Here is a 27,096-nt window from a genome sequence, read left to right as displayed (position 1 = left end):
TATCAAATATTATGTCAATTGCATGAATTGCATGTATGTAGCTACCTTGCTGAATATTAATAAAGAATTTTTTATTAATCATTTCATCATGATTTAATTTAATTGAAAACCGCAAGCCACTGTTTCCATGCACTGTGCTCTAAAGCAACTGATATTACGTTTACCTTTGAGAATGGATCATCGGGGTCAGCCGACTCCGTATGGGTCCAGTCTGGACAATCAAATGACCAGAGCAGCTGATTCTTCCCTGTAGAACACACAAGGTTTTGATACAGCCAACTCACATCAGCCGAGCCACTCACCGCTGTATGACCTGAAGCAAATGCATAATGTACATACCTGAGGGTTGGCGGCCATCACAGTGTAGTTCCCATCATCGTCATTTGTGGTGGCCTCGATGTGAAGAGCACAGGTTCCATCCCCCTCTCTCATCTTCTTATAATGTGTATTTTTCTTCAATATCTGCTTTCCATCCTTAAACCAGTAAACCTAAATAAAATTGGGGATTGTTATATATCAGTGCTCCGGCTTCAAGTTTGTCTCCCTTTCTCACATGGTACATCAGTCCTCCACCAGCTAGAGGCTGCAATAGCCTCTTTGTCAAGCCACTTCTCAAACAATTATCCCATTTGCACCACTTTGGCAATTTAAGCTGATTAAGTAATTGGCACTAATTAAGCACAGATGATGATTGACAGCAATGTTCACAAACTACATATGTCAAATTGAGTTTGATTACTTACTACTGTGGACATGCTACAGTATTTTTAAATGTCATACAGGGACATGTTTGGTTTTGTTAGAAGAGCAATTATATAATATTAACTTGCACAACTTAACTTGCGCTCCAGGACCAAGAGTGAGGACCACTGGCTCAAAGACATGCTTTTCGTAGCATTTAAACTTCCATACATGTTCACTTTCCTTCCGGACTCTCTCCATATTAGATTAACTAACTGTTTTTATAAATGTCTCAATTAGAAACAAAGTTGTACAATTAGTCACTTGACTGTACTGTTGGAGTGCCTATGGGCACCCCTGGTGGATAACCTTTGAAATACAAGTTTAAATCCCTGCAGGTCACATGGTGGAAACAAACTGATGGCCCTAATAATTACACGTCACATTATTAAAACAATGCTATTATATACCCTTTAAGCAAATGTTTTTAAAGCATGCATACCTTTGGAACAGGAATTCCAACTACTTTACAGCTGAATGTCACAGGCACTCCCTCCATGGCTCGGTAGTTCTTGAGTTTCTTGTCAAAGATGGGTGCAATGCATTTCCCAGTGGGGATCTCATCGTGCTGAACTTCATCGTCAGACTCCTCCACTGGTGTTCGCTCCAGGCGAAACTCAATCTCACTCATCAGCCTTTGCTCGAAGTTAGACACCCGATACTCCTGCAGAATGCATAACACTATCATGCTAACCCACTCCAACAGAAAGTTTGCATTAAGCTCAATGAAAAAAACAAACTTTTTATACGTATGTAGCATGCAGTTTGTGTGATTAGTATGTAGTATGCTTGATTAGTATTCAGTATTTTGATTAACATGCCATATGTAGTTTGTTTTGTGGACCCTGAAGCCTACTCACAAACTGACACATTGCAAAATTTAGAAGGTAAGCAAACTTGGGCTTGGTCAGTACTTGGCTGAAATTCCACAGGACTGTTAGTGAAGAGGAGACGTGTTAACCCTTCTGGTAAAATTCCCACAAAATACTGGCTCTTAAAATCTTATCACCCCTTGAAATATGATTAGCTATACAATCATTTGCAGTCCCTCCCCACTATGACTCCCTTGAGAATTCTCAGTTTACATTCCTGTTAAGTAAAAATGTTTCAATGCATACTTAGAAAAAAGGTAGTATTAAAAAATCACTCTTCCTACAGTTCCATGGAATCATTCACCAATGAGTACATGCTGCAAATCAGTGACCCAGTATCTGTTGCCATGACAATGGCAAATAACCTTTGCTCATCAGCTCATTGCACCAGACCTTGCAGCAATTTCTTTATGTTCAATTCATATATAACTAAGGTCTTTTCACTAGGCAGACATGTAGAAATAACTGATGTAAATTGAGATTACCCTTTACTCAGAAGGCATTTCAGTGTGCCCAGAAGCCAGAACCTACCATGCATAGACACGTGAAACATTTGCACAAACACATATGAAATGTTTGCACACATGCATAAAAATACTTCTGATTTATAATACAAAAACTATGGTTTTCTGTGCTTTTTTCAGGAAACTTGTAAAACATTTTCTTATCAATGTCAGTTTAAGTCAGGTCCTGGAATCTCAGTCTGGCCTTAAAGGGAGAACATCTGAATCCTCAGCAACCCACACCGCTGACTTATTGAGTGGTGAAAACAGTCTGTATGCGATGAATCCATATGGAACAGTAACATTTAAAGTTAGGAAGCAGTGTTTTAACAGGTGAACTTATTTTTTTTCCTTTGTAAACTCTTATAACAACTTCAAAGTCTAGTCTAGTTCTCACCTTTGTGGCTAGACTTATTTTTAACCAGGGAACATTCAGCCAGTATGCTATAGGATCTGCCTCTGTAAAAATGCAAAATCCTCTGCTCAGGCAAACAGAAGCAAAATAACCTAAGAATAGGGAAACACCTAAGCCACCTTTATTAGAGAAAAGACCATGAAGAAGAAGCAGGTAATGATCCTTCATCTGAATTCTCTTAGTATCACAGCTCTCTTAGTTTACAAGCAAAAGAACTCAACCGCTCACAGGTCCAGAGATTCCAATAGTAAACGGTATTGGAGATGTAATTGAAAATTACAAATGACACTGAAGATTAGCCATACTATGATACATATGATAAATATACTGAATTTAAATGGTGGCTCTAGAATTATTGCTAAGTTATTTGATTAATTTCTAAAAGTCATTGTTGTTGTCTTGTCATGTTATGACTATGTAGCCCACTTTGGTTATATAAATATGACATAATATGATATTTTAGAACAGCTAATATGCCTCCCAAGATAGCATAGAAAAGGGGTGTCAAACTGAGGGCCATGTCGAGCACTGTGAATCATATGAAGGGCAGACATGTAGAACTATTACAGAATGTGATTATGGACATGAACAGGGAGGGTGGGTAGTGTGACCTGGGGGGGGGGGGGGGGGGGGGTTGGTGCCATCATGGTTACAATTATATTTTGCATCATATGTGCTTCTTTGGAGATTTTACAAACCTCACATTTGTATTTTCTTCATGATTACAAAATCATCCATTAAAACCACGCAAATGATATTATATAACAACATGTTAGTATTCAATGAAATATTAGTTTAAAACAAGAGATATTAGTATAATGATATTAATATGTGCTGAAATGTTAGTACATTATTATGAAAGATAAAAAGCTATACTTATCAAAACTATTATTGATGTGTTAGAATTATGAAAAATATTCTGTTAATGAATTTTTTATTGTACTGAATTTCTATGTATTTTACATTCAAAATATGTGTAATATTTAATATATCACAATTAAAAAATGAATAGCGTTCAATGTAAAACTATGCAAACATTCTATCTGCCATTTTCAGTAAGAAATATTTTTGGAACATAATGGCATTTTCCGAAAAACAAAACTCAATGCATAGTATGTAAAAAATATGATCTAGTCAATAGAACTGCTTGTAAATGTATGCTTGATATTTAGTAGAATTTCTTTGGGAAATTCTTGATAAGAACTGCAATAAAGCTTCACTGTATAAAATATGCTTAATATTTAATGTAATTATGTCCATTCAGCATTGGTGAGGATCTGAAAGGAAGAGTGCTTTTGTACCTCATTGTAATTAAAAGTAGTTACAGGAGTGTTTGGTCCAAGCTGTCTGCCACTTTGCCTCTCATATGCAGGTTTCTATGGATGACAGGGATTAATAATGCACACACACGTAAAATTAGGGATTCATGTGAAACTTCAAACATTTAATGTGTGTAAATAATACTGACATCATATAATAATCTGTGTGTTTTAATAGCAATTGTGTGTGTATGGATATAATAATGTGTACATTTAACTGAAAGTCTTATTACCTAGTCAAATTACCCAACAAATGACTATGATCTACCCGGCAGTTGTATCTCACAAAATAATTCTAGCTGCTCACACAAAGGGTTCTCAGGGTATGTCCATAAATAAGCACTTTCTAAAATTAGTCTGGTAGCTACATTATTCATGTAAAAATGAAACAAAGAAACTAACAATTAGAGCCAATTGGACTACAGTTACCATGTGCTGAATTCTTTGTGTCTACAGTTATCAGAAACTCAGACATTGATACATACCATAATTATTAGGAATATACTGACTATAAAAATCTTCTGACATACAATGCAGTCCATAAGTATTTGGACAGTGACACAATTGTTGTTGTTTGGCTCTGTACTAGTTTTCATATAAACATCTGTGTTTGTTTGATGTGCTGAAAACTCAAGATAAATTAAGTGCTTGAAGTGGTTAAAAACAATGCAGGATTAAGCCATTAATTGAAGTGTTAATTGAAGTGTTCAGTACATTTCTTTCTTATTTTTGGATAAATATTTTCCACATTTAAGCTTTATTTTGTGTTTACTTTTGAGGCACTTAACAATAGTAACAATCTCAACAGGGTTTCTTGTTTGTTTGTTTACTGCAAGGCTTGAAGAACCCTAGAATTTGTGGGGCAATTATGTGCTGTCATAACTGCATTGAACCAATCATAGTGCTTTGACAGGACCTGAAAAAAGTCTTCGGATTAGTCCATATGAGTGATTGACCGCACATGGTAGATAAATCCATTACAGGGTTCAAATAGTTCACTGTTCCATCACATTGTCAGCCTAGCAGAAGAATCGATTAAAGATGCTTCATACAGCTAGCTATCAGCAGATAATTAAAAAATAAAGGTCAGTAATTACAGTTTTTTCACGTGTCATGGATATCTAAAAAAGTGTAAACAATCATTATAGTGAAAGTCAGCATAACAATCCCTCTAGAAAACCAGAGGAAACAGTCTGCACATGACAACACAATCTGCAATTGAGAGAAAAAACACCTTGGCGTACTTTGAAATGGTATGACAAACACAAACGGAATAACCCACAACAACATTGGAATATACTCAGTGCTGTTTATACCAGTGAGCATGTGAATTTGAGTTAAAGCACTTCTCACAAATTCATTAGAGTATGACCAAATTCAAGTGTATTGTCTTTAAAAACACAAAAGGTAATAGAAATATTCCCTCAGTGAATAGCAGAGAAGAATTTAAACAAGCCACTTATTTCTCACACAGAATATCTCGTTTACCAGTTTTGATATTGCATTGTTAGATTCAATAATTTATTTATGCTGTCACACTTTTCCTTTATGGTGTTTTTCACCGTGCAGCATAATGAGGTTTTAAATAACACATCTGTATATATCAGTTCTGAGAGCTGTTGGACAGCAGACAGCAGGGAGCAATATACAGTAACAGGATGAATGTAATGTTTTCCTATGGGAGAATGTGAGTAAAAATGAGTAATTACTGGCTGCAGGGGAGGGTGGCGGAATAGGATGGTATCACTGTACATACAGTTTATTCTGTAAAGGGCTCTCAAGTGTCCCTTATAATCCCTTCTCTCCAAAATAACGCACAAATTGTGCTGTTGATTAAAAGCACTGCTATGGACCCTCCCCCCAAAATATTCCTTTACCCAACTTCATCAGCCTTCACCATACTGGCAGGAAGAGACATATTTTTATGATCTCATGCAAGGAGAAGCGACATAGCAGCTGCTATGAGTCAGCGGAATGGGAGGCACAAAGGCAATCTGACCAAGCAGAATAGTATTCATGCCACTGCCAAACAATAAAGAATTTGTAACTGTGAAATCAATTATAAAAATACTACTAGGTCGGTAGAGGGTCTGAGACATGATAATGAGCTCATATGCAAATATAGCCAGTGCTAGACAATGATCTAAATAGCCAATGCTTGATAGCCAATACCTGTTGCCCATTTTGGGCAGAATTGTCTCTGAAATGTAGTTTCCTCTCCAGGTCTTGTACAATGTTGTCTTTGCTGTCCCGGATCTCCTCATCTGAGAGAGATCGATGGGTTCTTGAGAACCTCTTCACTGCTCCTTGGGATGGTCTATATATCAAAGTGTAATATTAGTTACCGCGAGGGAAAGACATTAAATAATGAAAGTCATAATAAAAACAGGCTGCCACCAGTTTTCTGGGATATGACACAACTAACTAAAAGTTGAATTCCCTATTTTCCAATTTTGCATTTCAAATCCTAATTATAGGCCTGTTTCATCACTACAATACCCTCTGAAAATCTGGGAGAGCACAGATTAATGCATGTGTCCTACAAGGCACACGCATTCTCTTCTGGAATATTTCTATATAATGCCAAACATTTTTTGTTTAAAAACTAGAATCAATGTTTCAATGGACCTCAGCTGAGGTTCAATTTTATCAGAATCAATCTTTTAAAATCATAATAATTGTTTCTTAATCTCTAAAATCATAACTGTTCCTCATGTGACTCACGTGACAGGGGCGCCCCTGGGCAGTCCCATGGCATTGGTTTGAGGTGGAGGAGATGTAGGCAGGGAGGGAAGCACCGAGCTAAGGAAGGCCACTGGGTTCTGGATGGGGCTGGGCGTGGATCCACTGGGGGTCGGAGAAGATGCTTGTGGGGGGGACTGTGCCCGTAGAGAGAAACCTGAGCCGAAGAGGTGGTGGGGCATCGGAGGGGGTGACGAAACAAGCACGGGGGGGCTAGTGGGAGACCTCAGGACTCTTGTTGGCAAGAGCTTGGGGGGATGGGGTGTAACCTGATTGGCTGTAGGAGAAAATGGGGGGGAACTGACAGGTCTCTGGGGTAACTGCGCTGCCATGGCATTAAGAAAGGGGACTGGGGATTCTGTGGGCGAGAGTGACTCAGAGAGACTGCTGACGGGGGAGAGGCCCTGCGCAGCTACAAACTCCCTGGGCCTGGTGTAGCTGAAATTCTGCGCCATGTTGTTGCTGCTGCTGTTGGAACTGTAGCTTTGGGAGATGTTCGTGCTGGTCGTATGCACCGTCTGTGACAGGGCTGTGGCAGTGGAATTGAGGAGATTATTGGGGGTAGGCTGGGGTTCAGGGTAAGCTGAGGGGGGCCAGGGGGATGGCTCCTGCTGGCTTTGAGGGGCACTTTCTTGCTGTTGCTCAAGTAGTACTTGGTTGTGGAGAAGCTGGAGTTGCACAGGGTCCCTGAAAGTTACAACAAGGTGTATTAAGTTATGTATAAACATAAGCAGCTTTATAAAATAAAATGGACGGCTTGCTTATTTTAATAAATGGTGGGCACACCACTGCAAACCAGAGGACAGCATGTAAGAACTGACCTGTATTTTTGTGCTAGTTTACTATTGTGATGTGATAGACCCCTGTGATTAAGCCACGCAAATGAAAGGTATAAACCCTTTACAGTTTTGCTGTCCAAACATATGTGAGAATCAGGTTCCAAATAGATCACAATAATCCAGGCTAGGAATGTCACAGTATACACAGGCTGAAAGGAATATTTACAGCAAGTCGCATAGTTTAAGGTAGCATACTGTGGGGAAAAAAAATCTCCAAAAGCATAATAAAGAACCTGTATGCTGTTCAGTAGAGGAGCACTACAGGAGAACTGTAGCAGGTGTTTCATTTGCATTTAGATGACATCTGACTGACAATCAGTCAGCTGGCTTTATTGCAGATATCAGCTCTTGACATTAGCTATATTAATAGTGCTGCTATTGTTTATGAGGCAGTTTGGAGACTGTCCATTCATAATTGAAGTAAGACAGAGAGGAAGAGAAAGAGGTTTGTATAATTTTCTTACTTAATTAGAGCAAATCAGAAATGATAACCTGATAATCCTGTTTTTTAAAAACATATGTTTAGTTTTGGTGATCATGAATCTTGGTAAACTGGGGAGGAAAAAAGAAACCAAATAAATCTTACATTTTGTCTAGGAATAATGGTGATTGAATTTTGGCCAAAGTTAGGGAATGACTAAAAACCTAAGAGCAACCTTAATGTTTATGCTCAAATGTCTAGGCATACAAATTCAAATTAGAAGGTGTTGCATGGAAACGCATCCCAGCTAACATCCAAAGCAAATTAAACTGTAACAATAAATGTGTTACTGTTACATACAAAAGAGTGAAAGAGAATAACATGTTTTTCAGCCTCATTGAATCATCGGTAGAACAGTGTGTTCCAGAGGCTTCTACACCATATAAGGCTGCATGCAGGACTGAGGGAGGATAATGACCTTGGCTCTGTGAGAGGTTTATAACATATAAGGATCTGTGTTTGGTTAATACAAATATGTTGGCTACTCGTTGTAATGAAAAACATGAGCAGACATTGGCTTTGGAGCAAGGAAACCAAGTAAACTACAGGTAAAGTCTTAAGACTTTTGAGGTTTGTACAGTACATGATCACTGGATCTGCATGTTCGTGACTGGAAATAAACATGAATTACTTGTGCACATTCAGATACACCGCATTAGGGTTTAGTCACAATTGTTTTATTTAATTCTTGTTATTATTCTTGTCACCAGAAAATTAACAATAATGATGATCTTAAATAATATGGAAACAGAGAGTCTGTCTATATTCGTATGCATGAAAATTCAATTAAATACTCATCATGAATGAAATAAACTTTGGAATACTTGGAACAAATAAAATCAGTTAAACTGAAGTCAGTCCGGTAATGTGGATTTCTGTTCCTTTAGAACACTTACTGTCAACAGTTATCTTACCCTGTCTTTGGCCAAAACAGAAGTCTGTGAAATTTATGAAGAATCAACCAAATTAAATCAAATCAGTCTGATAAATATCAAATATCTTGACAGAAATATTTCAATAAAAGGCAACCTTAGGCAGCTGAAAATACTCTTTCAAGAAAACAGGTTTTTTTTTCACAAAGTAAAAGGAAAATACATTCAATACAATAACAAAAATAATTGGTGACAGAAGCATATACCATTAATGCCCATTATACACTTACATAAAGTCATTCACCGGACAGCGTTGAATCCATATTGATTCAAGATGAGTCTTGCTGTTAGAGCAGAGTGAAACCAAACTACCCTTCAGTGTGTGTTAAGAATACAGCATAGCCCTGGCTCAAAGTGACACACCCACTATGACTCCAGCTACACTAGAACACTTCAAAATAAAGCCTGCACCAGTTTATGAGTCCTTTTGGTCTGTGAATCTAGCAAGAACTCAAGAACTATATTTGTGGACATAATTACTCTCTGATTTCTAACTATACAACTTCACCTTAATTTTCAACCACAATTTCTGTTTCTTGAAAAGAAAATGTTTATATCTTTGCTGTTTTCACATTTTAAAGGTGCTGTGGTGGACAGTTTTACAGCCATGATAAGAACAGCAAAAGGCTGATTGATATTACATGTTATGAGATACTATAAGTAGCACTCTGCTCTATCAGGGATCCAGTCATACTTACAAAGCTTCCTGCCAATCAATCAATGTTGTAACACTTAATAATCGCTAAACTAAATACTCACATAATCAACTGTGCAAAATCACTACAAATTAAACATGACAGGAAGCCTACATATCACAGAACCCGACAGACAGAACCTCCAACAACACAGTGTCCACATCACTGTACTGACGCATTGGTGTTTCTCCTTGGCCCAATGGATGACTGCCCCCTACCCGCAATTACAGTTCAGAAACAATTACAAACTTTAAATACTTCAGTCAACATTTTTAAAAGATTTCATATGCAGATAATAGAAATACAAAATCCTGGATGGGATACATGAAAAAGTAGGTCTTTAAAGTTATAGAATTTTGAGAGTTGTGGTAAATTCGTCCTAATCATAAAAATATGAATAAAAGCAGTCCTAAAGAGCTTTTGCACTTTATTTAGGTGACCTCATGAAGTCTCATTAAATATTAATAGTTCCAGCAGATGGCTATGACAGCATGACATAAAAACTGAAGCTGTATGTTGTGAGATAAAAGCACCTTTTGATTTTGTACGATCATGTAGAAGTACTAAAATTGTTTTTTCTTGATTCATTTGGAATTCTTTTTTGATATTTGCAAAATACCTGTGTACTATTATAATCGATATAATGTTAGTTGAATTTTAATATACGGGCCAAGTAATATTAATTCAAATACGCAGCCTCTCAGACATTTCTTCAGTGGCAGTGATTTGGATTCAGTCCCTCTACTGAATATTCATGTACATTCTGCAGGATGAATGTCCAGACTTTAATAAAGAAGCCATTTAGCAAGTTATATGTACCTACTAAACACGTTTGTGCTTAAATTTGAATTTGAATAACTAGACAAACACATAAAGAAAATTATAATTCAAGAATGAAGCAACTAATAAGCAATTTATGAGTATATTAAAACTAAAATATGATTTACTTAATAAGTGTGTCCATTGGATCATAACTGAAGCATCTGAAGGCATTGCACATGAAGTATACTCACAGTTTGGGCTTGGCCAGAACAGGGGGGGGTTCTTTGTGCAGAGCGTCGTGGGATTCACTGTCCTCAGACGCCTCGTCCTCTGGCAGTTTGAAGTGCACGCGGAGGCCCACCCGCGAGCTCGACCGCGGCTCATTGTGGTTCACCAGGACCCCTTCCAGTTTAGGCTTAAGACAGGACGCGGGCGGCTCCGGGGCGGGGGGGCCGGGCCAGGACTCGGCGTAGTTCGGCAGGGTCCCCGGCGGGACAGGGGGGTCTGAGGCCGCCACAAAGCCATCCTGTTTGGGCTTGAGAATGGAGGGGGGAGGGTCGCGGGGGAGCATTCTGCGGGTGCAGGGCTCAGCGTCACTGACCTCTGACCCTTGCAGCTTGAAGCAGAGGGGATCAGGGGGGAGGGTGTTGGAGACGGCCGGCGCTGGGTCCACCCGGGGCTTTAATATGGAGCTGAGCGGATGCGCAGAGAACGTGTGGGATTCAGACATTGCTTCCTCCGGAGGTTTCAGACAGGGCCTAGTGAGGACTGCAGAGACGGGCTCTGGTGCTTTGTGCTTGGCAAACTCCGCAGTTCCCTTGCTCGCTGCTTTGGTGTCAATAGTGCGACTCGCTTTGGCTGTTTAGGCAAAGAGTAATATATATACATGGTGCAGTCCCAAAATATTTACTTGATTTGACCATATTTAAAGATAACACAAACTAAGCTAGGGATTCTAATGGGCATCAGTACTGTTTTTATCACAGATACAAATATTACATTTACTCCATTCCCTTCCCTTCAATAACTGACACTTCTATGACTTTTATATCGATTATACCAGGTCTGAAAGTTATTTCCCTATCAGAAATTAAGAATAATCTTCTTTCTGTAAATGTGTAAAAACAAAAGAGCAATATAACTTAATAAGTGGAATGTGCAGCGATGCTGTACTTCATCTGTTACATTTCCTTTATGCATTATAACATTCTCTAAAAGCTCTACCTTTAACTTTCAGCTGTGCAATGCTGGACACAGTCCCATATTTGTTGACTGCTGTGCAGGTGAATGTTCCGGAGTCTTCTGGGAAGACTTCAGCAATTACCAAAGTGCATATTTCCTCTAGAAATAAAACAAAACATTAATACATTTTTGCAGTGAAATCATCATCTTTGTCAAGGAAAAACAACGTAGCCCAAGTGAATAAAACATATCTTAATATTAATGGAATCACATGCTTGACATGACTATCGGCACAGATTATAGTTGGTCGTTGTTTAATATTCCTGTAGGTCCATAAGTCACCATTAAAGCTACAAAATGAACAGTAGACATTTGGTACTGCTTGTCTAAAAAGGGTGACTCCATGGTGTTTAGTTTAACCTTTGTACCTGTATCCCATCACTGGAATAATTTTAATCCTGTTAAGTGAGATAAGCATCAGAATTAAAGCTGGCTATATTGTAGATAATGATATTTTTTATCAAATTGAAGTAAAATATTTATGTGAATGCATTCATATTTGAGAGGGAAGATTAATTTTAGTAAATGGGAAACAAAATTTTTTCTGTCTGTCTGAGCGATCACAGGTGTTTCAAATGACAAAAATAGCCTGCAGTTTAAAAACACTGGATAAGTGTAAGGCTGCTTTCAATAGGAAGATGTCTCATTCCCTTATATGGCTGAAGTTCTTGAGAAGAATCTTTCCTCTTGCTCCATGTAATCACATTAACATAAGCGCTGTGTCAAAGTGACGAATGGTTCTGAAGCACAAGCTGAAAGTTAACTGCAGTACTGTACCAAACATAAGCTTGGCAGACAACTCCATTTTTGAAAATGCAAGACAAGATTTCAAGATTTTTTAAAAGCAATTATGATTAGTTTTAAGATGATTCACACTTAATTTTCTGTTAAACTAGCTGGTAAAGACATTTACTCAACAAAACCACTTTTTTTTACAAAAATATTTTGTAATGATAAAATGTCACAGTAATTCCACATCAGATTTATCAGAGTTATTTCATATGTATTAATACATTGGAGCAGCACAAAAAACATCATTGTTTCTTTTATGCATATAAAATACCCCGTAATACTGAAAGACACAGGATTACGCTATGTTGTTATGAAAGCATTCATGCTCCCAGGCACCTCTGCCCTGTTCTGCGCTTACCTGATTCTGCCATGGAGCGGGGCTCTAAAAAAACAAACATTACTCATTACTTCAAATGCTCAAAAACATTGGCATCAAAACTCAATGTGAAGTCAATGCCTTTGAAAAACTGCACAAAAATCTGTTCCAAATGCCATTCTGAAATCCTTTAATAAAAAGCCCAAGAAAGAAGTAGATACTTTCTTTCAACTCTTCTTATGAACCATGACATTTATAAGAGGTCACTAAATGACCAGCAAAATAATATTAAGAACACATTTCCTCAAAGTAGCCTTAATCAACCCTATGTGAATTAAAGATCAATTTTAAGAAACCAGTCACTTACATTTATACAAGGAATTCATGCAATATACAAATATATATAGTATGTATGCATCTTTCTAAAATAAATTCATGTTGTGTTTTATGTATGCAGCAAATATAATAAAATAAATGAATACAATAAAGAAACGAATGACTTACTCTTTTGCAGGATTCGGAAGTCAGGGGAGTCATCTATCACAGTCCCTTCTCTGTACCAGTCCACTCGCGGAGAGGGAACCCCCTTTACCCGGCACTCCAGCACTACCAGCTGGCCCTCCAAGGCCGACACGTCCTGAAGACTCTGAACAGCAGGAGCATCATTAGCCCCATTATATTTCTCAGCGTTCATGATTCATTCATGATTCATTTCCAGTGAAGATGATGCAATGTTAATGCTAAATCTTAAACAAGCATCGAAAATGTTTAAAGGTTTACCTTCGTAAAAACAGGGGCAGCCATTATTGGTCTTCCATCTAAACCATGTGGATAGCTACCGCAGTTTTCACTCTGTAGAATATTGATAAAACAAGAAATTAAATTAGTGTGCAAGGAAAATAAATAAATATAAATTAGCATTGTCATTCAAAAGCATTATCTGCGTGCAAAAAAAGCTTGTGTGCGTTACCTCCAGAAATGGTCTCTGTGAGGTAACCAACTGTATGGGCGGTGGAGTGGACACCTCTTCTGATGGTAGTGGAGTAGATACCTTTACAGGTGTTGGTGTAGTCACCTGTACAGTTACTGGAGTGGAGACCTGTACAGGTATTGGCTTTGTCACTTGTGCAGTTAGTGGTGGGGACACCTGTACAGGTATTTGCCTGGTCACCTGTGCAGTCAGTGATGGGGAGACCTGTACAGTCACTGGTGTGGTCACCTGTGCAGTTACTGGAGTGGACACCTGTACAGGTATTGGCGTTGTCACCTGTGCAGTTATTGGTGGGGAAACCTGTACAGGTATTTGCGTAGTCACCTGTGCAGTTAGTGATGGAGACACCTGTACAGGTGTTGACGTTGTCACCTGTGCAGTTAGTGATGGAGACACCTGTACAGGTATTGGCGTTGTCACCTGTGCAGTTAGTGATGGGGACACCTGTACAGGTATTGGCTGTGTCACCTGTGCAGTTAGTGATGGGGACACCTGTACAGGTATTGGCGTTGTCACCGGTGCAGTTATTGATGAGGACACCTGTACAGGTATTTGTGTAGTCACCTGTGCAGTTAGTGGAGTGGACACTTGCACAGGCAACGGGGTGGAAACCTCCTGTACAGGTAGAAGAGTGGACACCTGTATAGATAATGGAGGGGACACCTCCTCTGCAGGTAGCACAGTGGTTATCTGTGCAGGGAGGGAAGTAGACACCTGCACCGGTATTGGAGTGGGCACTTCCTCTGCAGTGGACACAGGTGCAGGTAATAGTGGAGATACCTCTGCTGGTGGAGAACTAGATACCACTTCTGCAGATAGAGGAGTGGACAACTCCTGAGCAGGTAGCGGAGTGGAAACTTGTGCAGATAGGGTTGTGGCCACCTGTAGAGGTAGCAGAGTAGGCGCTTCCTGTTCAGGATACTGTGTAACTGGCAGACAGACAGGTGGCTGGGCGGAAAGGGAATTTTCCACAATGGTTGATGGTGGTGAAACGGGAAAAGACGCAGAAGTCTTCCTTGGCACCCTTGGTTTGAATAGGAAAGAAAACAAAAACAGATTGCCTTTATCTATGTTAGAAGTTCTACACCAGACATTTCTTCTCATTAAAGTGTAATTTTTCATGTTATTGGTTTGAGTATGTAACAATGCCAGAGAACAACAGCATTGCAGCTATTCACTTTGCTAAGATACCAAAAAGCCCCATTAAGAAAAAAAAGGATTCAATTCAACATAAATACACCATTCATGGGGTTTTATGTGACTTAAGTGACTTTTCCTGCCATAGCAGATACAGCAAAGGAAAGTCAGGCATTGTAACCAAGGAAGGTTTCACTGAGTGATTGACAGCATGGGCTGTGATTGGACATGCAGCAGTAAACAGCCTTTTTAATTTAAGTTTCATTTTAGGTTGGAATTTTATTGAATACCAAATCAACCCCCCCCCCCCCCCCCCCCCCATAAGTGTAACTGCACTTTTGCACTTATTTCACAAAAGCACAAGATACTCACTGTGTTACACCAACAAAATGCTGCTCTCCATCTGAATCAGAAGAAGAAGCACCTGTGGAAGATCATTAGCATTTTGGATTACATAGATGGCAGGTTAGGAGGCCACATAAGAATGAGATTTCACATTTATACGAAAATCATTTCTGTATTTTATGACATCAACATTTTGTCAAGACAATACAACCCTGGGCACAGCCAATTAAGGCCGGGAGCTAGCCAAGACCAAGAGACTGCAACTAGGGACTCCAGGTAATAACCCTCTATTCAGGACTTGAAAAGCAACAAGAGAATCACAGAAATGCTTCCTGAAGAACACTGAGCTCCTTTCGTGTCTTCTCAGAATGTCCCAGACCTCAACACCCCCCATACTGCTATTCTAAAAAAGACACACTTGTGCCCTTTTAGAAAAGCTTAGCACGACAGCTGTAAAGCTCCCAAAATTATCCCAAAGGGAACATCGGCCCATGTCTCCATCAAGACCACGGAGAAAAAGAGCACTGACAGGAACTAGAATTCCATTGTCCACCAAGGGACCATCTTCCACTCTTCACTTTCATGAAGCATTGAAGCACAAATCTAATTATTTTACCTCAGACTTTTCAAGAGATTATTATTCTTATCTAATATAAACCCTATGGTACCTCCCAGAAATTAACCTCCACACGGGATATGTAAAAGGTAAAAGGTAATCTCGATGAGCACACCATATTAAAGTAGCAGCATTGGGTGGCCAGTGTTACTGAGCTTTCCAGTGGTATCAGGTTTTCTATCCTGCCCGGGTTACAGTCAATGGGTCAAAAAAACAGAAGGCTTCACTATGAATGTGTGCAGCCTTAACCCAAGAATATCCTCCACAAGAGTTGTCTCATAGCACAGGCAATTCTAAATGTCAGCTAAACACATGCCTGATTTTTCACGAAAGCTTGATTAATTTACATTCAAGGGACACCTTTTTATAAATGAACTAATTAGAATGCAGTTTACAGCAAGAATTCATTTCAGAGATGAAAAACTATTTAACCTTGCATGACCTGAAATGATACACTAATCTATATTATATACTGCAACCAATATTAATGTGTATAATCCTGTTTCTTTGGGCATGAAGATACATAAACAGACAGGAAACATCTAAAAAATTCTCATACATGTTTCAGAAACATTATTTCATCCATTACAATGAACAGTAAACAACTGAATAAGTCACACAACATAAATTTAAATCTTCCTGCAAATATTTCATACTTACTTCCAAGTTTGTATTGGTTTTGCCCACAAACAAATTTGATACAGAAAACTTTATTTGCTAATACTTCATGAAGTTATCACAAACAAAAGAAAATTATTTAAAGAAATTAAATGGCGAACATTTAAAAAAACAAAGTCTGAACAGCTCTTACTGAGACGCACAACCATTTTCTTGCCCGAGCCTGTTTCTGCATATATGATGAGCTATTGTGCCTGTGTGTGGCCACAGGCACACCAGCTGGTGAACCTTCCCATCAGTCCAAACAAAACGCACCAGAACAGAGCAGCAGCTGTTTTCATGGGATGAACACTCGAGTGTAATGTATTGTTGTCTTAAATTTGGATGGATTATTCATGCCTTGTGAATATATTTGAACAGAATGAATATTGTAATAAAAAATTAATTTGGGTTGAACAAAACTGTACTCTGCAAACATGCATTAAATAAAGACTCACTGTGTACATTACATAGCCCAGAGGGATTGGTATGAGGTATGAGGTTTTTAAAGGGCTTGCCTTATGGATTTGTGAAATACAAATCTTACAGAACCTGAGAAGTTTCTTGCAAATCAAAATGTATTAATACATTTTATTCTTTCAACAATACCTGCACTATTTTATTTGCACATTTATTTAGATGTAATGAGACTGAAATAATTGTTGTGTAATTGGGACTGGCTCTAACAACCAATGGATGGATGACATTTATTTTTTAAATCCTGGGGTATTACATTTATTACTTTTAACAGATAAAATGAAACTTTGAATATTGCCCAGCTCATGAATTATTTTGAGGTCACTGAGATGCATTGTTGGCAATTTGAAATCCTGAGACAATTATTCTGTGATCCCAAGGAAGCACGTTCATTTAAAATATCTTCAGCCCTAGAGCTCCTGTATTGCATTTGACAAAAACTTAACTGGGTCATTTTAATTGTGAAACCTCAAGCCGAGTACAACTGGTCCCCTGATTGGGGATGTGGTCATGCACCTTCAATGTAGATTTCTGCAGAGGTAGAGTCCGTGCCATAGAAGTTGGAGGCAAAACAGGAGTAGCGGCCGGTGTCTTCTTCAAAAGCCTCTGCAATGATGAGAGAGTGCAGCTCTCCAACGCTGAGAATCTGAATATCAGGACTGTTCTCCAGCTCCTTCCCCTCACAAAACCACCTGCAAGGGAGACGGAACATGACCAGTTCTGCTGCAGGCATTTAACCGACAGAAACGCTCCCAAACAGGCAGGTTTATCCCATAAAGAAACGTAAATACCAATAACAGACTCCCACGTATGGTTCCAGTGTAGTGGCAAGTCTCATTGTCTGCTGAGAGTATGTGTTTCAGAGGAGAACATGTGCAACTGTCCCACAGTTGAAGGACCCCGTACTGACGAAATAGGCTCACAAATATGTAATTCAAAAATGGCAGGAATGAGGGAAAATTGTATACAACTACTTTTAAAAAATGAAAAGGAACATCCATTTATCCAACATCCATTGCTGAAGTGTCTGCCAATTGACTGTAAAGTAATGTAATGTAATGTAATGATTAAAACAAGTTTGGATTTTAAGTGGCAGTGAAGTAATGTTACATAGATGTAAAAAAATTATGAAATTACACAAGCCATCATAAAAAAGCTATCACAGTATATACAGCTAAATACAGCTGGAAAATAATAAATTGAAAGTCCATATGTCTTTTATATACATTTATTTCTTTACGCATTTTTTGAACTGGTTATGGCAGCAACTGTAATTTCTCCCCAACCCTCTGTGATTAGATTTCCTCCTAAAACCCAGCTGTCAATAATCCACTTGAGTTCACTTTAACACTGAGCTTCATACATTGACTCCTCCCCTTCTGCCAGCTGACTGTGCCATTCACAGTCACCATGGCAGCACACGCTATCACTATAGTAGCTGCAGTGAAAGACAAGAACAGCTTGCAGGACCCTGTCATGGCGGCCATGGTGTCAGGGGAAAAGCCCTGTCATGTATTTTTATAGAGACTAACTATGGATCACAAAGCAAATACCAATTTTTTTAAATAGACAAACTACTTTTGTGAAAGCATTTTAACGGGTCACATCACACACTCCAAACTGAATTTATATAGACAAACTGCTATTATGTACGTATATTAATGAGCATGACCAAACACTTTTTCAGTTAGAGATTAAATATAAAACCAGGTTCTCACCCCTCAGCCTTGTCCTTCAGTGGCCCTTGGTATCAGGCATTTCAGACATATCAGAAAGGGCTGCCCCATGGAGAAGGACTGGAAACAGGGGCTAACAGAAGGCTCAGTTTTGGGAAGGTTCTTCCAATTTTCTTTGGCTGGCTTTGTCTCAATGTACAAGGATTCACCTTTTTGCAAATTCGTATCTTATTATTTTATATTTCATCACATAATTCACACAGAGCGTGTGGACAACCCCTCCCTCCAAATGGAAATAATCACACATTTAGCACAGAAACACAATGGCAATAAACCAAACAGTGAAAAAAGGGATTCACTGTCATGGATTCACTTTTTTTAAATATTCCTTTTCCTTTATCCTCTCAAATTTGGAATTTAAAAATGAATTCTGATGTAACATACTCTACTGATGCACCCACCAGCCAGATAGCTATTCTTGCACTAAAATGTAGCCTAGTACATGCTAAATAGTGCTAAAGGAGAGAGAAGATGCTTATGCCTCACTGACGACAACTGGTATCCTGTGTGTGCCCAATGCAGAGTAGTCTTCCTTTCCTTTGGGATGATGCCATACATTTGTGGTGAGAACCTTTACTGAGTCCCTGGAATCAAATTTTTGCAGAATATATTGCATTATATATCCCATGAAGGAACTGGATTTATGTCAAATATGCTGGAAATGGCCACAAGCACCTACAAATAAAAAGCTATTGATATTTCAGTAATACAGAAACAATATTAGTCCAAAATATGTAGTATGTTGCAAAAAATGTATAGAACAGCCAAAAGTACACTCCTAGGCAAGAAAAAAAAATGGGCCAAGCCCAAAATGGCAAAAAAATTAAGCTTTCAATGGTCTTAACAACAAATCATTGGTCAGAAAATTAGCAAGAATTAAACAAATGCACTTCTGAGACCTCCTGAGCCACCATTTGCTCGTTTACTTTTGCTGCAGTGAACTGTTTGGGGAAAAGCTAGAAACAGGGAAATTCACTTATACAGTAGACAAATTAACATAATGTCAAATAAAAGTCATGTGTTGTGGTTGCATATCATTTGCATGACATGACTTCCTGGTGTCTGTGACCTATCAACATAATCAGAGTCTGGATATCTAATTTTCAGGCTGTCCTACAAGCGATACAAAAACTCTTTGCATTTGAATGGATCTCTATGGGAATTGGGGGGTGGGACTAGATTCAGCTGTACGCATTTGCAAATAATTCTGCTACAATACTAGCCTCATATAAAACACCATTGTCCATCGGATATTGAAAGCAAAACCTAAAATGGACCAGATCGTGTCACCACCACGATTGCTCTACCCCAATTACATTGGCAAAGTTAGTTACTATCACGTAAAAATATAAGTCAAATTGTATAGAAACCTTATTGGCATTAAAAGTTAAATCATTACACCAGTATCATATCTGGACAAAATCCCAGCTTTTAGATTCACACCATTATCCGATTTATTGTGCCACCAGAACTGCTCTGCCCCATACAAAATGTACGTTATCGTTGCTCTCCTAACATTGGACATTTAAGTGACCATACCACGAATTAATGGACACGCTTAATGTAACCACGAATTAATGGACACGCTTAATGTAACAACGTTCTGAACAGCAGCAGATTGACCACATTTCACGTCAATTAAGCGTATCTGTCTGTCAGGCAAAAGCCGTAGGGAAATGAGATGAAAACGGGAAGAATTACACGAATTTGCTTTGTTCAATTGCATGGCGATCTACCTACATGAACTCTGCGTTCGACCGGTCGATCGCGATCGACATATTGGGCACGCCTGGCTTAAAAGCAAACGAGAGCTTTCTCTACAACAAACTATCGCTGCGAAGCTTCCTGATCATTAACAAAATAAGAATAATAATGAAAACTCATAACAATTGTTTGTTTTTAATGCATTTTATTTTCAATTTGCTTAAATCTGATTGTTAGATCGACTCACAGAAACTCCATTATTGCTAGCCCGCCGCTTCAGCTTCAAACGAGAGAAAAAAAAAGGTGGTTCTTCTGACCGAAACGTCATGACCTTTGCCATTGGTTGAATGCAGTCAAGCTACGGTGGCCCTTTCAGTACAAAACATTCGACTCAAAACCAAGAATATTTTCCGCCCCCCTTGAGAAACCCTAGTCTAGGAGGAGATAGAATTATTTGTGTTATTTAATGTATTCGAAATCTCGGTGAATCTAAAATGGTAAACTCATGGGTCCTCGAGGCAAATGTACTCTGTGTGAGAAGCAGAAACATTATTTTCAGGTCCCTTGATGGAGTTAGATGCCAAAACGTTTTGTGATTGTAAGTTGAGATATGCAAATGTAAAATCAAAAATTGTAACTAAAAACCTGATTTATGTACGTAATTACTTAATATGTTCATGTTTCATGTCCTTTCTGCACCTGTGGAAATTATGAGTGTGTGCTCAATTCTCTGCACATTAGCTGTATGGAGGTTTTTTGGCAAGTCACCAATCCGTATTTTAATGTTAGCTAGCATTTGGCTAGCATCAGCGTTCACCCAGCTAACGTTAGCTTAGATAGATGAGATGAGTATAGTTTCATCATTTAATACCCAACTGTGTGGGATTTGTTCACTTTTTAAAATCCAACCACATTCACTTCTTGTAGGAAAAAATTATTTTTAATTCTAGGCCAAAGGGGTCAGGAGTTGCCTGTCAAATATAGCATATTCAGCCATTTGTTGTAGCACCATCGACTGGTCAATCGTGGCCAAAGTAGCTCATAAACCATTTGAGTATCCCTCTATCAGTGTGCCAAGTTTCGTAAAAAGTGATCAGGTGGTTTTGCCAGAACCTGAAGGTAGCATAATAATACCAAGGAATACAACAGGGTGCATACAGGCTTGAGACCCCAGTAATCTGTAAAATGCTTTCTGAAAGCATGCCAAAGCCCTTGTGTTTATACTGTGAGAATTTTAGGCAAATGTTGGGATTCAGTGTGAGTCTTTGAGCCACAGAGTGTGTGTCTCTGTTTCTGATACTTGACCTAGTGTACACCAAATTCCAGGATCACCATGCCAATATATAATCAAGTATTGAGTTACATTCCTCATGAGTAAGAGTCTAATTTGAAAGCATGAGCAGTACAAAATCGCTTCCCCATCCCTATCCTGCAGCTGTCCTTGTTTTTCCTAAAATTAGATGCATGAAATCTACAAAGGCCTACACAAAGCCAGTGTACAAACACTGGGGAATTAGACAAAATGAAAGTCTAACTCTCAGGGCCTGTTTTGCATGACATACTGAAGACAGGAAATGCAGCAAGCAGGTTTCTAACATTGATGCTAGATGCTTGTAGACAGGACCAAAAATGCCCTTTTAAATACAAACTCAAGTACAAAAATGGATGCAAACGGTAAAATGCTCTGACATGGGTAAAGAAGTGAGATGAGTGAATAAGGTTTCACCATCAACTCAGCAATCAGGCCTCACAAGAACATCACCTTTGAAAATGTAACACTTCTGTGCTGACCGCAGACAGGTATTTATTGTGTGCAAAGAGAAATCCACATTCTCCAGTCAGTTAAATTTATTGTAATCTGGCAGCACTAAATATCTTTAATTCAACTACATGTGACACCCAGCTGTGAAAACTGATACTACACTGCACATACCACCATTTGCACATATTTGAATGCCGTGTCAAAACACATCCAATTCTAAATACAAGTTCTAACACTAAATAGTTTAACAATAATTCTGTATATATTACATTGCTTGTTTGCTAGTCTTAGAACCAACAACAAGATCAGTAATACTATTAGCCTTGGAGATAACAAGAATCTCATCAAACTACATCAAATAAATCAACAATACTACAAGTAAGCAACCATTCAATAATTAACCATTCAGGCAATTAAGTTTACTTACCAAATATCTTAGCCTTTTTGGCAACTGCAGGTACGAAGAACTTAGAATGTGTTTGACTGTGCAATATTATTCCTTCCTTATAATAAGACACATATTATGTCGATGAACAGTGGCTTACATTGTAGTGGGCTCTCTGTCTTTAAGTGCTCCATCTTTCTCTGTGACCTTTGGTGTTAAGTACTTGTCTGTCTAGCAAGAATGCACTCCCAATTGAAGCCGAAGCAGCTGGTGAGGTCGATTAACTCCTTTTTTCCTAGAGAGTTAGCTGCTGTTAAACTGCCTTCTGTTTAACTGTCATTTAAGCAGTAAGTAAATAAGCATCCTATAGTCTGTATTCACTCGCTGTTTCATGCACATGCAGGTCTCATCACTGACATCAAGATCCAATGTTCCTGACATCACACTCTTACTGCCAGCATTTGGATCGGCAGCTGCCATGGCTTGTCTTTTCATCTGTCAGATACGAGACTTCCCCTTTGTGCCTCTCAGAAATACACCAAGGTTGCCCTGGCTTCTCTGTATCCAAGGGCTTAACCCACTCGAACAGAATTTTTTTTACTGCAAAATAATGCTTTCATAGTTTTAGTGAGGTCAGAGGGGACAGACGTTAATGCCTGTAAGGACTGAGAGTCTATGGTCATTGTAGATATTTCTGTGGGAAATCCTGAGAAACACCAAACACAGTGCTATATAAAATCTAGTGTCACTGAATAAAGGTGGCTGCCACACAAAAAACACTTCTGCTCGTCTTCAACAGCTTATCACAGAAATATGCAAATGATGATTTAATTTGCCTTTCTGTAAAAGTGTGTTCTCTAGGTGAAAGGGTCATATGGTATTTATAAAACATGAGTGTAATTATTTGAAGAAAGTGGTCACAATTTATTCTTATGAACTACATCACTGACACGTACAATATCTAGCCTGCATAATCAATGGACAACACTTTATCAAGTTTGTCCCTTATGTTTGGTTGGCAAACAAATACGACAGTAAGAGGCGATCATATTACAGGATCATATTATCAACTGGTTATCAACCTATGGCCATATGATTTGTTGTTGGCTGGAGTTATTGCTAATCATTACAATTGTTAAATATTTATACAAAAAATCTGCATATCTTACATAGATCCACGTGATATTGTGTACACCCCTCCCCTTTCATAACTAATGTCCGAGAGTAAGTTTCTGATGGAATGGCATAATGACACAAAAACAGCAGTATTTCTATCTGTATGTGAATATTAATGCATTCTTTGGCAGAGGAATAAATTCATAAGCCCTATTTGCACGGGACTAGTTTTACCCCAGGATGTCCTGTAAGTAATTTTTATGGCTATGTGGGTAATTGCAGTGGAGAATTCAAACAGGACGAATCCTTCCTTTTTCAACCAATCACTGAGATGTTTCTGTATCTCCAAACTGACAATCTCCACACCGCGAACACCACTTGAACGCATCTGCATATGCCGCTTGTACACGGCTTCTAATTGTGCAGAAGCTTCCAATTGCCACCGACTGTCATGGACGCAACTCATTTTTTTCCTCCCCTCCTTTGTTTTTGGTAAAGTCGCACATAGTTTCAGAACACTTGTGACTGGAACGCAGCTGAGCACTTTGAATCTTTTTTTTTACTTCTGTAAATTGGTCTCCATGCTGGGCTGGTTGAGTGTATGGAATTAAAAAAAATCTCTCCAGCAGAGTTTCAGAGTCTTCATGTTCCCAACTAGGAGAAATTGTTCATACGAGATTAGTCACGATCTAAGGACCTCTGAGTTTGGACCTCCTGTTCTGATTGCGGACATGGATGATTCGTAGGGGATTCAAATCACAGGAACACTAGGTCAACCTAATAATTACAATTACAGGACATCCTGGGGTAAAACTAGTCCCGTGCAGGTAGGGCGATAAACTGTGTTCGAAGCAGGGGTTCGTCTGACTGCCCATTAAGCTGCGTAGAATCGTTTTCACACAAGCTGCTATAATAGAGATCCAGCTCTGGACATTTACCCCGCTGCCACAATTATAATAAATCATTGGCCAAAAGCATTTGAATCACCTATGTTTTAGTGATTCATAATGACTATGCATCTACCTTTTCATTTCAATGTTGATTTGTGCAATATTATCAAGCAGCTTCTGTTCTCTTTTAAAAGCAATGCTCATTAAACTCCTTCAGGTGTTCTTGTACCTGCTATTTTATATGAAAAATCCAGCCAATAAAAGGTAGTAAATTAAGGTACATGCAGTAGCATCTTGTAGATTACAACCAAGTGAACGTATGTTAGTGAACAAATTTGTGTTCTCTTTGATCTTACCTAACTTCAGGGACAGGAAATCCTCTTACAATGCAGTCCAACTGAACCTTGCTACCCTCTGGTACCTCTCTACTCTTAAGCTTTTGAATGAACCTAGGAGGATCTGGAACAGGCTCTGCAGACTGCTCGACCGCGGTTAAATCCAGGCCTTCAGCTTCACATTCTTCCACCTCTCCACCATCACAGAGCTCAGTCTCTTCAGCCTCCTCCCGTCCACACTCTTCCTCCTCTTGTCCACACTCTTCCTCCTCCAAGCAACTCTCTTGTATGTCCAGCTGATTACCAATGGGTGGGGTGGTACCTTCTCTGTCACCTGTTTCCATTATCAGTTGGTCAGGTGAGAGGGAGATTGGTCTCTCTCTGTCTTCTGAATTGAAAGCAAAAACAGCACTGTCTGACTGAGTCTTTACATTAGATCTGCTTCTGTGAGCTTTGCAGGCACGGGGACGTACCCTTTTAGAACTGTTGGCCTTAAAGAGTGAAGACAGTTCTTCTATGAAGTCGGCGGCCTTGTTAAGGAATTCCTTTTTAGACTGAGTCTCAGGTCCATACGGGGTGTTTCTTACTGGCCTTTGAAAATCTGAATGAGATTCTGTTGGGTTCCTGTTATTCTTGATTCTGTTTTCTTTGGTAGCGGATGGCTGTGTTTGCCTGTCTGGTGACAGTGGATGAGACTGTGGGTACCTCCTTTTCTCAGGTGATGGGTTTTGGGCATGGGGGCCATCCCCCAGCCTCTCTTCCTGTGGGCCTTGACCAATGGCTTGCCGTGCCAGGTTGACGCTTTTGTGCAGCTCTTCACTGCTTAAGAAGGCCGAGAGGTCCGGAAGGTCCTCCTGTCCAACAGAGCCTTCTGATTTTCCACGGTGAGTTCCATAAAGCAGATGCTGAGGAGACGCGTCCACAGACCCCGTTTCACCATGCCTTCGCTCAGCTCTTGAGTCAACCATGTAGCTCTCTCTCAAAATTTGAGCTAGTGACGTATTCGGTTCCAAGCTGTTCTCTTGCATCCTGTTGAAAATTAAAGCACACCATCTTGATTTCTAAATACATTCAGTTCTTTATTGGATAAATTAGTCTAAATACTTCTTCACAAGAGTACAAAAAAGTTGTGACAGTGGAATGTTTTATCTATAAGGAATTCAACTCTCTGGGCTGAGTGTATTAATGGGTTGAGTGTATGAACATTAATGTTAAAAAACTAAAGGGTCAGAACCTTTAAGGTAAGATATTAGGTCTTATTTGGTTTCCATAAAATGTCGTCTTAATGACTGTGATATTCAAGTAATAATATCACTGAAAGTACTGTGATGTTATTCAGACTATCATTTTGTTGGCCCTTAATATTGCCAAAAATACTGCACATTTTTTCTTTGTTAGTAATCATATCTCAAGCGAGGCAAACACAATTATTGCTTTCCTACTACTACAATAAATGCTATGTGAAATTCACGAATCATATGACTATGAATTGATGTTAACCTGCCAACATTCACCTTAAAATCCCCAAATCCATTACCAGTTTTTACATTTACAGCGTGATTCAATGGCTAATTAACTCAAATCATTTCACACCTACACCTTTTTCTACACTGTATAGAAGAAACTGGCATCTGCATGTGAAAAAACAAGTTCTGTTAATTACACATTATGTATTCACATTTACAGTACTTCATATAATGCTGAATAAAGTAACCTGCTTTTAAAAAAAAAAAAAATTTTCAAGGGCAGTATTTGTCGGTGGCCACCGGTCGTTACTGAATACAGACATGGGATAGGACACACAGATGCTACTGACACTCAAATCATCGCAATTAAGAAAGCCATCGTCGCCCTTCCAACAGACCTGCTGGTGCAGCTGTTGTGTACATTAATCCTGCGCACCCAGCCCGCAAGCCCCAAGCGACAGCTAAATATAGTATGAAGAGTCATTTTACATGAAGAAAGAGAAAAATAGGTAAGCCAGCTCATCTACCTTTTAAATGAATTTGTACACCCAGAATGAGTTAACTAAGAGTTCACAGTTTTATGACACAAAATATTCTGACAGACAGCCAGGTTTCCCTTTTGGAAAAGGCTTAAGGAAAAAACCATCAGGCATTAGTTTCTGGAAACAGACACAGACGTCAAATTGAAATCTTCCTCTCTACAGAATAAACTTAGTCCAAGTGTTTTGCATTCACTGTCAGCATCTGTCAAAAGGGCTAATATTAGCTCCCTGATAAAGCATATAACTTCACACAAACACATCTGAAAGGCTGCATGTTTGGTATACC

General features: G+C 38.9%; 1 protein-coding gene across 3 annotated transcripts in view; it reads right to left on the bottom strand.

Moving 5' to 3' along the window:
- mypn (myopalladin) overlaps nucleotides 1–27,096 on the bottom strand; it is a 31,635-nt gene that overhangs the window by 4,260 nt on the left and 279 nt on the right. For 2 of the 3 annotated variants that reach the window (XM_035399479.1, XM_035399481.1), the window contains exons 2-16: nucleotides 24,824–25,831; nucleotides 17,391–17,566; nucleotides 15,152–15,203; nucleotides 13,622–14,666; nucleotides 13,432–13,503; nucleotides 13,156–13,297; nucleotides 12,694–12,717; nucleotides 11,526–11,642; nucleotides 10,553–11,159; nucleotides 6,575–7,279; nucleotides 6,023–6,167; nucleotides 3,833–3,907; nucleotides 1,184–1,405; nucleotides 340–489; nucleotides 165–247 (exon numbers count right to left, since the gene is read on the bottom strand). In XM_035399479.1, the coding sequence (XP_035255370.1) occupies nucleotides 165–247; nucleotides 340–489; nucleotides 1,184–1,405; nucleotides 3,833–3,907; nucleotides 6,023–6,167; nucleotides 6,575–7,279; nucleotides 10,553–11,159; nucleotides 11,526–11,642; nucleotides 12,694–12,717; nucleotides 13,156–13,297; nucleotides 13,432–13,503; nucleotides 13,622–14,666; nucleotides 15,152–15,203; nucleotides 17,391–17,566; nucleotides 24,824–25,830 (4,622 nt within the window). In that variant the 5' untranslated portion in view covers nucleotide 25,831. The remainder of the gene's footprint in view (nucleotides 1–164; nucleotides 248–339; nucleotides 490–1,183; nucleotides 1,406–3,832; nucleotides 3,908–6,022; nucleotides 6,168–6,574; nucleotides 7,280–10,552; nucleotides 11,160–11,525; nucleotides 11,643–12,693; nucleotides 12,718–13,155; nucleotides 13,298–13,431; nucleotides 13,504–13,621; nucleotides 14,667–15,151; nucleotides 15,204–17,390; nucleotides 17,567–24,823; nucleotides 25,832–27,096) is intronic. The other variant, XM_035399480.1, reaches the window with a different exon arrangement.

The sequence above is a fragment of the Anguilla anguilla genome, chromosome 18, assembly GCF_013347855.1.
Source record: "Anguilla anguilla isolate fAngAng1 chromosome 18, fAngAng1.pri, whole genome shotgun sequence".
Taxonomy (NCBI): Eukaryota; Metazoa; Chordata; class Actinopteri; order Anguilliformes; family Anguillidae; genus Anguilla; species Anguilla anguilla.
The sequence above is the reverse complement of the archived record's forward strand: the minus strand, read 5'-3'. Positions and strand labels throughout refer to the sequence as shown.